This window comes from Podarcis liolepis (assembly GCF_965112155.1).
Source record: "Podarcis liolepis genome assembly, chromosome: 2".
In the NCBI taxonomy this organism is placed as follows: Eukaryota; Metazoa; Chordata; class Lepidosauria; order Squamata; family Lacertidae; genus Podarcis; species Podarcis liolepis.
In genome coordinates this window covers 81461988-81478937 of record NC_139555.1, presented here as the reverse complement: position 1 = coordinate 81478937, position 16950 = coordinate 81461988, and the positions used below count along the sequence as shown (strand labels likewise).

The following is a 16950-nucleotide window of genomic DNA, read 5'->3' as shown; positions in this document are numbered from 1 at the left end:
TTTCTTCGGCGGTGAAAGACGAGCTGTCACGGAGCCCCAGGGCGGAGTCTATGGATCAGCTGACCAAATCTGCGCTGACCATAGGAGCGCGGCAGGAGGCAAGAGCCTTGGAGAGGCGGGAAGGGAGAGGGGAACGTTGGAAGGAGTTCCGCATTCCAGACATTCCTGAGCCAGCTTTCCCGCCGGCAGAGCCGATGGAAATCGGAACAGCGCGCGCGCGCGCATTTTCAAAAACCAGCGAGGGGGCTAAGAAGGAGGGAAAGGGCCCCCGGAAATGCTATCTCTGCCAACAGCCAGGCCACTTTGCCAGAGTCTGCCCCCAGAGGAAGGAATGGCAAGGGATGGTGGGAGCTGTTGAGGGGGGAGAACAGGGGGGAACGGAGCAGGTAAAAGCCAACGCCTGGTTGCCACAATCGGGGCACTGCAGCCAGGCCAAAGAGCAGTGAAAGTGCCCGTGCCAGAAGCTCCTCGACCTGCTCTAGTGATTGAAGTGTCGCTAGAGCTGCAAAATGGGCACCCCCTAAAAATAAAGGCGCTATTGGACTCAGGCAGCTCCTGCAATTTTATGAGCAAGGAGTTTGCTGCTGAACACCAGATACAGACTATCCCTTTAAGCAACCCCCTGCAGGTGACCACGATTGATGGCAGGGAGTTGTTGGGAGGAGGAGTCAGCTTGCAGACTGTCCCAATGATAATGAGGGTGGCAAGGCACACAGAACTGATAGCGTTTAATGTGGCCACCCTGGGAGGCGCTCCCATTATTTTGGGAATGAGCTGGCTAGCTCTACATGATCCGCTGGTTGGCTGGCATCAAAGAGTGGTGTCCTTTGGTTCAGCACATTGCTTAGAACACTGCAAAGGGGAAAAGGGTTCAGCAGGGGCCCAAGCCACCCTAGCAGGGACTGAAGTAATGGAGAAGGTGAAGGTACCACCACAGTATGCAGATCTCAGCGACGTGTTCAGCGAGAAGGAAGCTGACCAACTACCACCTCATAGACCCTTTGATTGCCAGATCAATTTACTCCCTGGAGCACAGCTTCCCGTGGGCAAGTTGTATGCCATGTCAGACAGAGAAATGCAGGAGTTGCGAGGGTTTATTGACAAGAACCTGAAGAGAGGCTTCATCAGAGAGTCCAAAGCAGCAGGGGGTAGCCCAGTGTTCTTTGTGGACAAAAAAAACGCGGACAAGCCGAGACTTGTATGCGATTTTAGGAGGTTAAATGCAGTGACTGAACCGGTGGCTTTCCCTATGCCCAGAATTGATGATATTTTGACCAGGGTGAGGAAGGGAAAGATTTTTACAAAGCTGGATCTAAGGGGGGCGTACAACCTGATACGCATAAGGAAAGGGGATGAATGGAAAACCACCATGTTTACCCCTTTGGGGGCATTTGAATACCTCGTTATGCCATTTGGATTACAAGCAGGCTCAGCGTGTTTTCAATCTTTTATGAACCACGTACTGGGCCCTTTGCTCTACAAGAATTGCGTTGCTTTCCTAGATGATGTGTTGGTGTATTCGGAGAATGAGGAGCAACATGTGAGAGACGTCAGAGAAGTGTTGAGCAGACTGCAAGCCAACAGGCTGTGGGTCAAACTGGAGAAGTGTCGGTTCCATACCAAGGAGGTGGAATTCCTGGGGTACCGCCTGTCAGACAAGGGATTGGCCATGGATCCCGGCAAGGTACAGGCAGTGCTGGAATGGAAAACACCCAAAACCAAGAAGGATGTGCAGAGGTTCCTAGGGTTTGGAAACTTTTATCGTAAGTTCATCCGCAACTTCGCCCATCTGACGGCGCCCATCACTGACTGTCTCAGCAGTAAAAAGAAGTTTGTATGGACGGCGGAGGCGGAGCGAGCGTTTGAGGAGCTGAAAAGGGCCTTCGCCTCTGAAGAACAACTTCTGCATGTGGATTTACGAAAGAAGCTAAGGGTTGAAACAGACGCATCTGACAGAGCCATAGGGGCGGTGCTTCTTCTGCAGCCGGGGAAGGAGGAGTCAGAGTGGCGACCGTGTGCCTTCTTTTCGCGAAAGCTGAACAAATCCGAGAGGAACTACACGGTGTACGACCGAGAACTTCTTGCTATTCATGAGGCGTTCCGGAGATGGAGGCATCTGCTAGTTGGTGCACAACATAAGGTGCAAGTGTGCACGGACCATAAAAATCTAGAGTATTGGAGAACTGCGCGAGTGCTCAACCAAAGGCAGTTGAGATGGGCCCAGGAGTTCTCCAAATTTAACTTTGAGATTTGTTACGTGCCAGGCCCAGAGAATGTTAGGGCGGACGCTCTCTCACGCAAACCTGAATATTTGGAGGGGGAGGGAGCACCCGAAGAAACCCATATCATTCCAGAGGACCGCTGGGTGTGTGGGGCGACTTTGGTGGGGCAAAGGGAATTGGTAGAGGGTACGGTGCAGGATGCATACGCCCAGGACAAACTCAGGGATCTCAGGAGGGAGGAAGACAAATCCGGTGGTTTTGAGGAGAGAAACGGGGCATTGTATTATAAGGGAGCGTTATATATACCTGAAGGGGAATTGAGGGAGAAGGTACTCAAGCAGCTGCACGATAGCCCCACAGCAGGGCATTTTGGGCAACACAAGACCATGTGGCTGGTTACCAGGGAATTTTGGTGGCCCAAGGTCAGGGAAGATGTGCGGGAGTATGTGAGAGGGTGTGAACAATGCCAAAGAGCCAAGGGGGAGAGGCGGGCGCCGGCTGGTTTATTAGAACCACTGCCCACACCTGAAAGACCGTGGGAAGCAGTGGCAATAGATTTCATGACTGATCTGCCAAGGTCTAGAGGGAAAACAGCCATCATGGTTGTAGTAGACCTGTTAACTAAAATGGCCCACTTTATAGCCTGCTCACATGCGGTCACAGCAGAAGAAACAGCCAAATTGTTTGTAGAGAATGTGTTTCGGTTGCATGGCGCCCCCTTGAGGGTGGTTTCAGACCGAGGGAAACAATTTACTTCCAGGTTCTGGAGGAAGCTCATGAGCTTACTGCATGTAGAGGTTAATTTTTCAACGGCCCGTCATCCAGAAACCAACGGGCAGGCGGAAAGAGCAAATGGGGTTCTCCAACAATATTTGAGGTGTTATGTTAATGACAGAGAGAATGATTGGGTGGAGAAGCTGGCGTTGGCAGAATTTGCCTACAACAATGCAGAGAACGTGTCCACGGGGATGAGCCCCTTTTTGGCTAATCACGGGTGCCATCCCAGAGCCTTCCCAGGGGGGGAGGGGGAGAACTGGAGCGTTCCAGCTGCAGAACAGTTCGTTGAAGAAATGGAAGCGATCCATCGCCAGCTCCAACTCAACTTAAACAGGGCTAAGGAGGAATATAAGAGGCAGGCAGACAAAAACCGAAGGGAAGGTGAAAGCATCAGGGTGGGGGACCAGGTGTGGCTGTCAACCCAAGGGTTGCCGTTCAAAGGAGGTTGTAAGAAATTAAGACCCAAAAGGCTGGGTCCGTTTGAAGTCATGCAGCAGGTCAATCCAGTGGCTTTCAGGCTCCGGTTACCGAACCACATGAAGCTGCACCCAGTTTTTCACAGGTCGTTGCTGTCACCGTATAGAGGAGACAGTGAAGGGAGGGTCACTAGGGGACCAGCAATGGAGGAGAAGGAACACAGCTACCATGTAGCGGAGATCCTCGATTCCAGGTGGAAGGGAGATCAAGTAGAGTATTTGGTAATGTGGGAAGGGGAACCGGAGTCGGAAAACACCTGGGTTAGGGCAGAGGATGTCAATGACGAAGTTTTAATAGAGACTTTTCATCAGAGGTTCCCACGTAAACCTCAGCCTGTAGCGAGGTTCCGAAGGGAATACTTTGCCACCACCGACGAGGAAGAGGAGTTGGAGGGGTTCCCAGATTCTGAAGAGGAAGAGGATTCAGCGAGCCAGGACGACGATCGATGGAGGGAATTGTTCGAGACGTCGGAAGATGAGGAAGATTCGTTTCGGGGTTTTAGCCCTTCACCTCCCAGGGGAGAGGAAATGGGAGGGGGTGAGGGGGGCCCTGGAGGGGAGGTGGATGTCAGGGAACTGCCATCGGAGCATCAGGTGGTGGAGGGACTCAGGGAGGAAGAAAGAGACTCAACAGCTGAAGCAGGGACCAGCAGGGGGAGGAGTGGGTCTCTGAGGGAATGCGAGCAGGAGGGAGGGCTCAGGGAAGCTTCCAGCGAGAACAGTGGGGAGGTATCTGAGTCTCCCATAGGGAGACCCACACCTCGCCGGAAACTGTCACGCCGTGAGTCCAGGAGACGCGTTTCCGTTAAGGAGCTCCTTTGCTGGAAACGCTTCCGCAGACAGCCACTGTCGGACACTACTAGTGACTAGAGCAGACATGTCTGAGGAGCTCCGTCACACACGGAGGTTTGTGGGGTCGCACAAACTCTGAGGGAGCACGTTTTTACGCACAAGCAGCTAATCAATCCCTAACACCGTGTAATGAAAACACCTAAAATGTGAAAAATCTACTTCCATGCTCTGAAAATGCTTGCATGGAGAAATAGCACAAAATCTTGTGTGGATGCTCCCCACAACACAGAAAATCTCCTCCATATTTCTTATTTCTGTGGAGTAAAAAACCTACTATGAGTCTGATCATTATGAACTACCAGGACAAAGAAATGACTTAAGTTTTCAGTCCAGCCCCAGTCATACTTTACTGTTGCTGCAGCAGCAGACTGGTGTGTACATTGTTGTTGCAATCCAACATGCACTAACATGGGTGTAACTCTCATTGAACTCTGTTGGGCCTTCTTCTGACTGTCTTCTGAGTAGACATGCTTAAGATTGTACAGCACTGTAAAATACTATAAACTGCAGAGGTCTGGGTTGCACTGCTGCAGGTAAACAAATCAGAATAGTATATGCAAGAATGGGGCACCCTGTGTTGAAGGGGAAGCAAGGTTATGCTGCTGACTGCCTCCAATATCAAGTAGTTCCCTAGCCCTGCCCAGAAGCATCCATACACTGAGCTTGGATGTCTGTAGTAGGGAATCCTATGGATGTAGCCTCTGAGAAATTAGGCTAACACAGGACTGCATGGAAGCCTACACACAGAGGCTTCCGTACTGCAGATGTATACACTATATGTGCATCCGCTTAGGGCAAGGAGCTACATGACATTGAGGTGCAACCCTGCCTCCCTTTAAACTGAGGAGCCTCATTCATGTCCTTAACAAACAAAGGGGGCTAATGAATCTCGTTATTCTCAACACATTCCATGAAAAGCAAAAAGAGATGCTAGAAGGAAAAGATTTTTACTTAGTTCATGAAATTTATACACCAACTGATTGTAAAAAACCTCAAAGCGGTTTACAAAAAGATAAAACCATAAAATCGTGAGATATTTACAATATGTTAAAACGTACAAGAAGTTAAAATACTAAAACAGATCAAAATTCGCAGCAGCTTTTTCTAAGCATCTGGGTAGGCTTGACTAAACAAGGATGTATTTACCAGGTGCCAAACAGAATACAGTGAAGGCACCTGCTTGGTATCAATAGGCAGGGAGTTCCACCACTACGACAGTTGCAAGCAAACAATAACCCACAACTAGAGCACAAACAGACATTAAACAGGTCAAGCAAATGTTATAGTGCAAAACACACAGACTTGCTGGCTGGGAGAACAGACCAGGCAAAAACAAGAGTGGCACAAAGCCAACCCCTCCCTGTTTTTCTGTGGGCTTGCTCTCCTTTTTCCTTTATACCTTCTTGTGCCAAGCTTAGCTCTTCACAATATCGTGTAGAGGCAATACTCTGAAGAAGGCTGAATTACTTGCAATTTTAACTTCTGACATAGCTCCCTGCCTTCTGTGTAGAGATGTATCAGACTGCATTGCTAGTGGAAACGTATGTCTCAATAAGAATGAAATCCATGTGCTCACATGTGGATGTCACCATAAATGGGGCCAACCCAGTGCTATTTTTCTAGGAAAAGATATGCCAGAACTCACCATAGAATGCCTCCCTTGTTCTCTTATAATGCCAATGGTGCCCATCTGAGAGGAGCCAGAACTGAGTTCCTGTGAGTTCCATCTGAAAAAAAGCCCTGGGCCCATTTATACCTGCTTTGCTTAGAAATAGGCACTGAGAATAATGAGTAAAAACCATGCTCTGACAATCCCACTTCTGTGGAATGTCCAAATCAGCCTGAAGGGGTTCTCAGTTCATTAGGATCACACAAATGTATCTTTATGACTGGCCAAAGCGTGAACAAAAGTCATAATACAAGGAACCAGCAAAACATGTCGCTGAAATACTGAATAAAAATATCGTTGAAACCCTTTCATTTGTTGCTGGTAATTAATACAATTATAGCCATCTTATTTTATTATGTCTTTATTCTGTCAGTTGAGACTATTTATAGTGAAACTTGGTTGATTCACCATAATTTCATTCCTCCCACAGCCCATTTCAGTCCTGTGCTCAGAAAACTGTATAAATTTATTTTGTATTTTAATATCACAGCGTCTGAAGGCTAAAAAAAGGTCTAGAAGTTATAAATTAAATAAAGTTGTGTGGTACTGAATAATCACTACTGGTGGGGAGGCCAAGTAACATGATCCTCAGGATTCTGGGAGCTATTTGGAAGTCTTCAAAGCAATAGCTGTAGCCAGTTTTTGCACACTCTAGCACACACTTTCATTTCTGGGCATTGGTAATGGTGTGAAGAAGGGAGGGAGGGAGGGAGGGAGGGAGGGAGAAAAGGAACAGGCGTTTGTTAAGTAATTCTAATATGTTACATTTTTTATTGTGAAAGGTACAGAGAAAACCACATTTATATATAAAATTAAATGTCAGTTGGAAATACATTTTTTCTATGTGCTGTGTATTTTATTATACACTTTTTCTATACTGTTGAAAAGGATTTCCTGTCACTTCTTCAAGGCTAGAGTGGGAAACAATATCCTTGAGATAAAAAACAAATTCCATAATCATTCAAGTTCGCTCTCTCTCTCATCTCTCGCTTTGTGTGATTATTTTAAAGCAGTTAGTAAACATGATACATTAAGCATTATAAAAAATAAATCATACAACCATACATTTTTTTAAAAAAATAATTAATTACTATGGGCAGTATATTTGTTTGTATATAAAAACAGGCAGATTTTAATTATGCAACACAATGACATTGCTGAGAGAGGCAGAAGGGTAAGAGATTGTATTGTGCTGTTAAAACACAAAGTAATTACACATAAATAAGAATTCAAAAAAGGTCAAGGCTTTGGCCCCTGAGTGAAAACATTTTATACAGCCTTTCACAAAGCTTCTAGGTAGCGAATTGATTGATTTGATTGATTTACTAAATTTCTAGGCTGCTTTTCATTGACATGAATCGCAAACTGGCTTACAAACAATAAATAACAATAACATAATGGAACACCACAAATACAACATCAATCATATGGAATTACAATGTGTAAAACACCATTAACAAAACAACTAAAACAAAGTAAGCAAAACAGCATCATCATCATAATTACAACAAAAGTCATATTATAGGATTCACAAAGTACTATAGCATTCATAGTCTGTTGAACAATACTAGCAACGGTAACAAAATAGCACCCAAAAAATACACTAAGCACTCCCCCATCCCCAGGACTCATAATCTTGCACTCTACAGTGGTACCTCAGGTTAAGTACTTAATTCATTCCGGAGGTCTGTACTTAACCTGAAACTGTTCTTAACCTGAAGCATCACTTTAGCTAATGGGGCCTCCTGCCGCCGCACCGCTGGAGCACAATTTCTGTTCTCATCCTGAAGCAAAGTTCTTAACCCGAAGCACTATTTCTGGGTTAGCGGAGTGTGTAACCTGAAGCGTATGTAACCTGAGGTACCACTGTATTCAGTTCACTAAAAGACATCTACACATAATGCCCTTGGCAGCAACTCCATTCTGAAGGCTCATAGGGCTGGAGGGTGGGCCAAGGCAAGGCGGGTGTGAAAAGCCACTGGTTAGTGGCCAGAACTAAGTCTCTCTCCCTTCCCCACACCCCACAAGGTAAATGCATCTTCAGTGCCCCAACCTTTCTGGAAAGCTGGTGAGCAGCTGCTTGTGATTGACAGGAACATCATGACAACTGGTTTCATAATAACAACCTGGAAATATAGAGCTAATCACAATGTGGACCGTCGCTTCGCTCAAGATTTCTGCAGCCTGTTTCTTTGCCGGCTTGGCTTTCCCCTTCCTCCTGCAGGCAGCAGCAAACCACTAGAGCAGGCAGCTGACGAAAGCAGCCAGTCTGCCCAGGAACTTTCCACAGTGTGCAGACGCCCTACCTGGGGACTTTCCTCCGTAATATAGATGGCATGAGCTTCTTTTTTTAGAGCCTCTTATTTTAAGTGTAGGCTAGGTGCCAGGCTGGTAGATTGTTTAACCCTCCTTCCTCACTTCTCCCTCTCCCTCTCCTCCCCCCTCTCTCTGCCTATGTCTCCCTTGCATCATGAGGTCTCCAGCGTCTAGGGACGTTGTACTTATTTAAAAAACAGAATATAACTGAATTCAACTTAGGACTTAGATTATATTAACATTGGGTTGAATCCAGACTTCACCTTCCACACTGTTCAAAAGGAAACCCACCCACCCCACCAGGGAGATGTCAGCACCGATGGCAGAAGAGTTCGAATCCAACCCATTGCATTTGCAGCAAGGAAAGAACTTACACAACACATGTATGAACCTGATTTAGTATGCATCAGACCACTGGTTCATCTAGTTCAGTACCTGGGAACTTTTGCATGCAAAACAAAGACAAAGCCGGTTTTCCACCTCTGAGCCACGGGCCCTTCACTAGCACACCCATTTCACTACTTGCATGACAGTAATACAGTCAGAAGTCGAATGGAATCTATTCCGGAAATCCGTTCGACTTCCAAAATGTTCAGAAACCAAGGCGCGGCTTCTGATTGGCTGCGGGAAGCTCCTGCAGCCAGTCAGCAGCCACGGAACGTGCGCTGGATGTTTTGGTTCCAAAGAACGTTCACAAAGTGGAACAATCATTTCTGGGTTTGCAGCATCTGGGAGCCAAAAAGTTTGAGTCGTAAGGCGTTCGACTTCCGAGGTACAACTGTACTGGCATTATATTGACCAGCCTAAACAATATCATACTAATAATGACTGCAAGCAGTTTGCAAGCCTGCTGTAAAAGCACCTGTGGGCAGAAAAACATTTGTCTGCTGTCGGTGGTGCTTATGAAATGCAAATTCCAATATTCGGCTCCTTGCAAAAATGTGTCTCTACATGTGGAATTTCATGATAAAAAGCTTTAATGTCCCTGTTTTCTCTTGATAAACCCTGCTGGTTTACTGACGCGTGAATGTGCTGAAATTGAATTACTGTACAACAGCAATTACTTTTCACAGTACACCTATAATGGAAATCAATTCTGCAGTGAACACCAGATAGCCAGAAAAAGGGGCAAGAAGAAAGTAAAAACTATTAAAGGGGGGTGAATCTCCCTTTCTTCCCATTTTCCTGTAAGGCTAAGGCATTAAGGCTTCCAAAAGAGAGAGAGAGAGAGAGAGAGAAGAATATATACTCTACTGCACTTCAGAAAGTAGGGATTTTTAGTGTTATCAATGTAAATCAAACAGCCATCTTTAAAAGCACTCTACATAAGTAAAATGAAAACTGTCACTTAAAAACATTTCATGCCACAGAAAAGGTTAAGCAAGTGTTTTTAGCAATAAGGTTGGTACTGCATTTGGCACATGACCTTTACAAAGCCTGGTCAATTTCTTGGGTGTTTTTTCTTCTTCTTCTATGGGCCTTCTTCAAATGAATATAATGAAAGCAACATGACTCTTTCTCTTCTCCCCAGGTACATCATTGTGGCAGACAGAATGTTCTCTTCATTTGTAAAAATATACACTCTGTAATTGACTAGATAAAGTGTGCCTGAACAAACAAAACAGTGTTTGATTTCAGGTTCCTCCAATACATGCTTGATTATTCAAACAATAATTAAGGTGTTTGCTTGTAAAGAGGCTGGCAAATCCATTCATTTATATACCACCATTCCTCCTGAAGGAACCCAAGCCAGTGTACAACATAAAAAAAATACAAAATGATGCATCCAAGCCAAATTTGAAGCATGCTGATGCAACACAGGCTGAATTACTTTAGCCTTCTACTCCAGATGTCTTGGACTACAACTCCCATCATCCCCAGCCAGCATGGCCAATTGTCAGAGATATTGGGAAGTGTGGTCCAAAACCAGGTTGGAGAAGACTGGATTAGATAGTCATAGAAAGAACATGGAAGAGAACATTTACATTCACTTGAATTTCCAGCACCAAATAGGAAGAATTAAAGCACAGCTGAAGGTAGTGTTTAAGAATGTGCAACTGCTCAGTTTTCAGAAATCAAGATATAATCTTGCCTAGGAAGAATTGACAACTGACAGAATCCAAGATTTGTTTAATAAAACAAGAAGTGTATCCTGGGAAGCCAAAGAGCAAAATGCTCAATAAGGGAGTTTGGGGATGTCTTTGTTTGGTGGCTTTTGGCCAATAATTCTCTTCAGAAATAGTTGAGAGAACATTCAGAATTAAATTCATGAAATTAGGGAAGAATAAAGTAAAGCATATATGTGAGTCTGACCTTCAGTTGGGCACATTTACCAATTCAAATATATTAGTCAATTGATACAGCCTGTCTATAAGTTTTGTTGGTGTTATTATGTAAATATTAATGACAATCGTATTTTGCTATTAAAACATCATATTAATCAGCTCTTTGGACTGCCCAATCTAGAGGATGTATAAACTGCACTTAGAATATACCAGCTGAGGATCATTAGAATATGCCATGGTACATAGTTCATAGTTGTACATATGCCAGTCATATTTATTTGGTATTAACATGCATTTCAAATACCATTTTTAAAACATTATGGAAATATTATTAAAATATTATGGAAACTTGTTTTGTCACTGGGAGTATTCAAAAATCACCAACACTACTAATTACAATTTCCTTCAAATGTTTCAGGTATGCTTTTTTTAAAAAAGGCTCTGAAATAATCCTCTTTTACTCTTATACAATAACTCTCTCAATGAAAAACATGCTGTGTTAGCACAGATGATTTTCAGCTAATTCAATTAGTTGCTAGGAGACCATTTCAGTCAATGATATCATTTGAAAATATAAACAGTATTAATATTTAGATCTCAGAGCATCTTGCATTGTACCATGCTTGTGGCAATGGAGATTGTCAGTGAAGAGCATATCGTTCAGTGAGGAAGGTGCCCTATTATTATTAAAAAAATTTATTATTATTATTTATTATTTGTATACTGCCCTTCATCCAAAGATTACAGGGCAGTTCACAACATAAAAATACAAAATGAGAACACAAAGTACATAATAAAACAAAAACAAACCAGAAACACATTTAAAAGGCCATAAAATGTTAATCAGTCAAAGCAGATTAACTTGATTGATTGATTGATTGATTGGTTGATTAGAGGCCCTAAACCTTGGGGTCTCAAATTTCAGCAGTGCTTTGCGCACCACCAAAATCTGATAGCTTTTGCCTCTTGCGCTCCATTCTAAATCATAGCTTGGCATCCCCTGTGATGCCCCCGAGGCTCCATGCCCAGTGTAACCGAACCAGTTATGCTCCCCTAAATACTGTCTTTATTTTAATTAAAACAGGTTTGTTCAAAAGTTACAATCCAGCTTTGTCCACTGCCATAATATCACAGAATGATCACTCAAATCTTCAATTCCTTATCACTGTCAGGCAGTCCTTGAGGTATTGTAGTCCTGAGCTGTTAAAGGCTTTATAAGGTCAAAACCAGCAGTTTAAATTGGACCTCAAACTAATTGGCAGCCAGTGCAGTCAGGCCAGGATCAGTCTAATGTGCACAAACCGTCTTGCCCCAATGAGCAATCTGGCCGCCAAATTCTGCACCAACTGAAGTTTCCAAACCATCTTCAGAGGCAGCCCCATGTATAACACATCACAGTAATCTAATCTAGAGGTTACCAGAGCATGGACAACAGGTGCTAGCCTATCCCTATCCAGATAGGGGCACAGCTGGGCCACCAGCCAAAGCTGATGGAAGGCACTCCATGCCACTGAGGCCACCTGAGCTTCAAGCAACAGCGAAGGATCTAAAAGTACCCCCAAGCTACATACTCGTTCCTTCAGAAGGAATGTAACCCCAGCAAGAGCAGGCAACTTCCCATCCATCCAGTCTAGGAAACCACCCACTAACAGTGTATCAGTCTTATCAAGACTGAGCTTCAGTTTGTTGGCTCTTATCTGAGGCGACAAAACATTCCAGCACTTCCTGTGGAGCCCTGCACTGAAGGCTCCACTCCATGCAGATCAGCTACGAGTTGCCGCTCTTTAGAGTTCTGTAAGGTGTCTCTTCCTTCTCAAATCCTCTCCTTGATTGATTTCTAATCAGAGAGACCAGTAGAGGGGACTATCAATCCATGATGCACACACAAGCGTGAAAAAGATGAGGAAGCCAACGAAGAGAATTAAAGTGGTTGGTAGCGGGAGTTGAAATCTAGCCATAACTGGAGCGTGACTAATTTCCCAGCACTGATCTACAAAATCAGGGCAGTGTGGTAGCTACTTCTCGAAGGTGTTATCTGACCTGGAGTATCCAACTTTTTATACTGTTCATAAAGTACTTAGATTTCCACTGACTAATCAAAAAGCAGATAAGCACTACTGTCTGATAGAGGGTACTTAACTAACTTGTCCAACACAAGGGGAGATGAGAAATGGTGACCTTAGCTAGACTGTAGGATCAGGCTGCTTCATCTAAACCAGGGGTAGGCAACCTAAGGCCCGGGGGCTGGATGCGGCCCAATAGCCTTCTAAATCTGGCCTGTGGACGGTCCGGAAATCAGCGTGTTTTTATATGAGTAGAATGTGCCCTTCTATTTAAAATGTATCTCTGGGTTATTTGTGGGACCTGCCTGGTGTTTTTACGTGAGTAGAATGTGTGCTTTTATTTAAAATGCATCTCTGGGTTATTTGTGGTGCATAGGAATTCGTTCATATATTTTTTTTCAAAATATAGTCCGGCCACCACATGGTCTGAGGGATGGTGGGCCAGCCCACGGCTGAAAAAGGTTGCTGACCCCTGATCTGAACACTGCAAAGGGTCGCCGCCAGAGAATGGCTTCTAAAAGCAGAGTGGTTTTTACAATTCCAGCACAGCAGGATTCAGAAAGAAGTAGATCTTCTGCTCCAATTTTCTGCCAGCTTAAAATAACTGGTCCTTTGAATCTCTGCATGACAGAAATTATGTGTGCCTAAATCCACCCCAAGCTGCAATTGATCAAAATACCCCTAATCTTCTTCTTGCTCTAGAATTTTCTCTTACATAATTCAGACTGCCATTCTTACTCCTGTGCACAATCCATTCTGGTTTTGCTAGTTGCAGGGAGGGGAAATGAGCTCTGCAGGGCATAGAATCTCCATGTCCACTCAAATGAAAATGTCCCTCAGTCATTCCACTGGCTTCAGAGGTCTTAGCACATTTAGCATACCTTCACACATATCACCATTTTTAAAAAAGGAAACCAAAAGACTCAACAAGCTGAATCCTGAGTCCAATACACTTTCTGCACTCTTGCTAATTTGCGGAAAACCCACAGTCCTGTTTAGTGAACCAGGAAATCTTTTGTTTGCTTTTCATTCCTTTTTAAATGTGTTCTTCATATAATATGGATTTTTTTTTTACTTATTTTTTTTAAGTCCTTGCAGATTGAACTGAAAAGTCCACAGTAACTAATCCTCAGGAAAGTCCTCTTAGAAAGACAAAATAGCTATAGTAAAAAGCCATGTACCAATTACTGGCAACATGGCTTTCAAAATAATTCATGTGCTTCTGCAGTACAGGTAGATTCTGAGATCTAATTCCCGGTCTCCGACTCTGAATTGTTTTCTTTTGTAAGAAATATTGACTATGGAGTACAGCGTGTATGTGTCACAAGTATGCACCAATCACAGAGTGATTGCAGAGTGTAGCAACCAGGAAGGTGAGGAAGGAATTATGGGACTGTGTCCATTTTTACTCCTCTGGTGTACACAGTTTGCTAAAAACATGTATATGTCCTTTGACACTGACATATGTTTTTTAAATAAAACACTCCCCAGAAGGAATTTGAAATGTGCAGAAGAAAGAGAAAACGTCGTATCAAATGATTAAGGTTTCTGTTTTGTTTGTATCAAAATGGATATTTAGTACTCTTTCAGATCTTCTCTTATAGAAGGCCACATATAGCATAGTTCTCCCGAGGCCTTTCTGTCGGTCCATTTCCACAGCATCGTACTGAGATGCCAGGAGTACAAGCTCATTACCCAAAACATAAAAGAAAATTTTATCTGCTACCTACCCGTACAGCTTCAGACTTTTTGTGAAACATCTCCTCCATATTTTTTGCCAGCTTCTTCACAAGCTGAAGACCATCAATTTCTTCTACAGTAACATCCTTCTCATATTCTTTATATTTCTGCAGGAGAAAAAGAAGTTGCTCAGTGGAACAGCAGAACTAATCTAATGCAATTAGATACATGGTGTAACTTCTCAAGCTCTGTGGGGAAATACTTATTTTGGTGTGTAACCTACAATCATAGAATTGTATAGCTGGAAAGGATACCAAGGGTAATGACTCCAACTCCCTGCAATGCAGGAATCTTTTGCCCAACAGGGGCTCAAACACACAACTCTGAGATTAAGAGTCTCATGCTCTACCGACTGAGCTATGAGTCAGACCTGGAGATGCTTCACACACACACACACACACACACACACACACACACACACACAAATTATTGTAGGAAAAGAAATGAGTTGCTAGGTGGTTCCCAAAGATAACAAAAGCAGGCTATTTCACCCATGCTTTTATATTCAGAGTTACCTATGTGCTGTGATTTGCCCTCCCTATGGGTCCATTGGCCATGCTTAAGCCTTGATTCAGGGCTAATCCAAAAGTTATGCCCCATAATGCTCTGCTGTACAGCACCACCACCAAAGAGCCCATAATGTACAGTAGCAATTGGTGATGCATGGTTGTCAAATGTGAAGTGCATTCATGCAGCCCTGATCCCACCCACCACCACTCTGCCCCAACCCAGACCCATCCAGGTAAGCTGTTGCAATGTGTGGCACTGGCCCACAACACCAGCTGCTACCGGCTGACCCCTTCCAAGCCTCTCTCATGGGGGCGGGAGGGGGAACATGGAGAAAATGCCACATCACTTTTGTTTCCCTCTTATTCACAGTTTTAAGTGTTGTAACTTGATTGACATTGGTACAAATTGCAATACTATGTGTTCTAAAGATACTTGGATTTACACTTCCCTTCCAGGTTCTTTGAGACATTTTACCCCTTTTTAATGCATCAAAACATGCAGTAGTAAGAAGAAAGCATTCTAACGTGCCTTTTAAGTAGGTTCTGCTGGCAAACCTGCCTATATGAACCATAATAACCAAATTAACAGCAGAAGCCAATGCATATTTACTCAGAAGCAAATGCTATTATGTTCAATGTGTCTGTTTTTTACTCACAGGAAACTGTATACAGGATTGCACAGGTTCTTTTACAAGGGAAAAAAAGAACTATATTGGATTACTTTAATGAGGGTGCTTTTCCTTCCACCTGCCCATTTTCTTTACAAACAGAACATGCCAGGGTTTGCACAATTTCTCCCTCAATTTGTGAGCAATTTGTCATCATCAACAAGTAAGAAAGTATGCTTTTTTCTCATCCCTTTGATCATATTGTCTAAGATCAATAGCTACTTCCTTCCCATTTTGATGAGAGAAAATCAGAAGATGACAGTGAACAGAAGAAACAGGCAGATTACAAGTCAAAACTATCAATATACAGTTATTGAAATCAAAGTTAAATTTGCTTTCCTTATTTTATCCCTACCCAAGTCATCAAGGATTTATATACTCTCTGGAATTGGAGGTTTCACTTTTCACAGGATTCCAAGACCTGTGTGTGTGTTTAAAGAAAACACTCAGTGAGAGAGATGGGAGTGCTGAATATATGAAACAGCTGAGTAACTGCAGACATTTCAGGCAAACTGGCTGCATTAAAGGTTTAATGTTTCCCTCAAGGATCATGGTTGGGTTTTCTTAAAATCAGTATCTAAAACAACTGCCTTAAAAAAACAACTTTACTTAATATACTGACAGGTTAAGAAGCAGAGAGGCAATTCCCCATCATGTTTATTTCTGATAAGAACATATTTGATTCTGATAAAGGATCTCTCCTTAGCAACTGACCTTAGTCTTCCTTAAAGTTTGCTAACACTCTGTACCTTGAGAAACTGTTTTCAGATCTAAGATCTATAAGCCCATATCAGGAAGCAAAAGCAGAAATTAATGCACTCAGCTTATATATGCCAGTGTGGTGTAGTGGTTAAGAGTGGGTGACTCATAATCTGGGGAACCGGGTCCGCGTCTCCGCTCCTCCACATGCAGCTGCTGGGTGACCTTGGGCTAGTCACACTTCTCTGAAGTCTCTCAGCCCCACTCACCTCACAGAGTGTTTGTTGTGGGGGAGGAAGGGAAAGGAGAATGTTAGCTGCTTAGAGACTCCTTCGGGTAGTGATAAAGCGGGATATCAAATCCAAACTCTTCTTCTTCTTACGCAGTACTGGCAAGACATGCAACCAAAAGTTGGTTTGAGCATGGTGCTGATAATGCCAAGGTTGCAGGTTCAAGCCCCAGAAGGAAGCATATTCTTGTATAGCAGGGAGTTGAACTAGATGATCCTTGGGATCCCTTCCAACTCTATGATTCTATCCTAAAATGTAGGGACTGTATCCTCACCACCTAGGAGGAGGCCTCCTTTTCAGAGTTCTTTCAAGCCAGCCAGGCCCTTCTCCAAAATACTCTATCCTAGAAGCTGCTGGGACTCAAACTCCCATCAGCCCTTGCCA

The 16950-nt window shown here is 43.7% G+C and overlaps 1 protein-coding gene across 4 annotated transcripts in view; it reads right to left on the bottom strand.

Annotated features, from left to right (window-relative positions):
* The window catches only part of CACNA2D3 (calcium voltage-gated channel auxiliary subunit alpha2delta 3), a 482706-nt gene that overhangs the window by 358164 nt on the left and 107592 nt on the right, over window positions 1–16950 (bottom strand). For all 4 annotated transcript variants that reach the window (XR_014522462.1, XR_014522463.1, XR_014522464.1 and 1 more), the window contains exon 3: window positions 14391–14507. Coding sequence is in view for 1 of the 4 variants with exons in the window: in XM_083489214.1 (XP_083345340.1) it covers window positions 14391–14507 (117 nt within the window). In the remaining 3 variants the exon portion in view is untranslated. The remainder of the gene's footprint in view (window positions 1–14390; window positions 14508–16950) is intronic.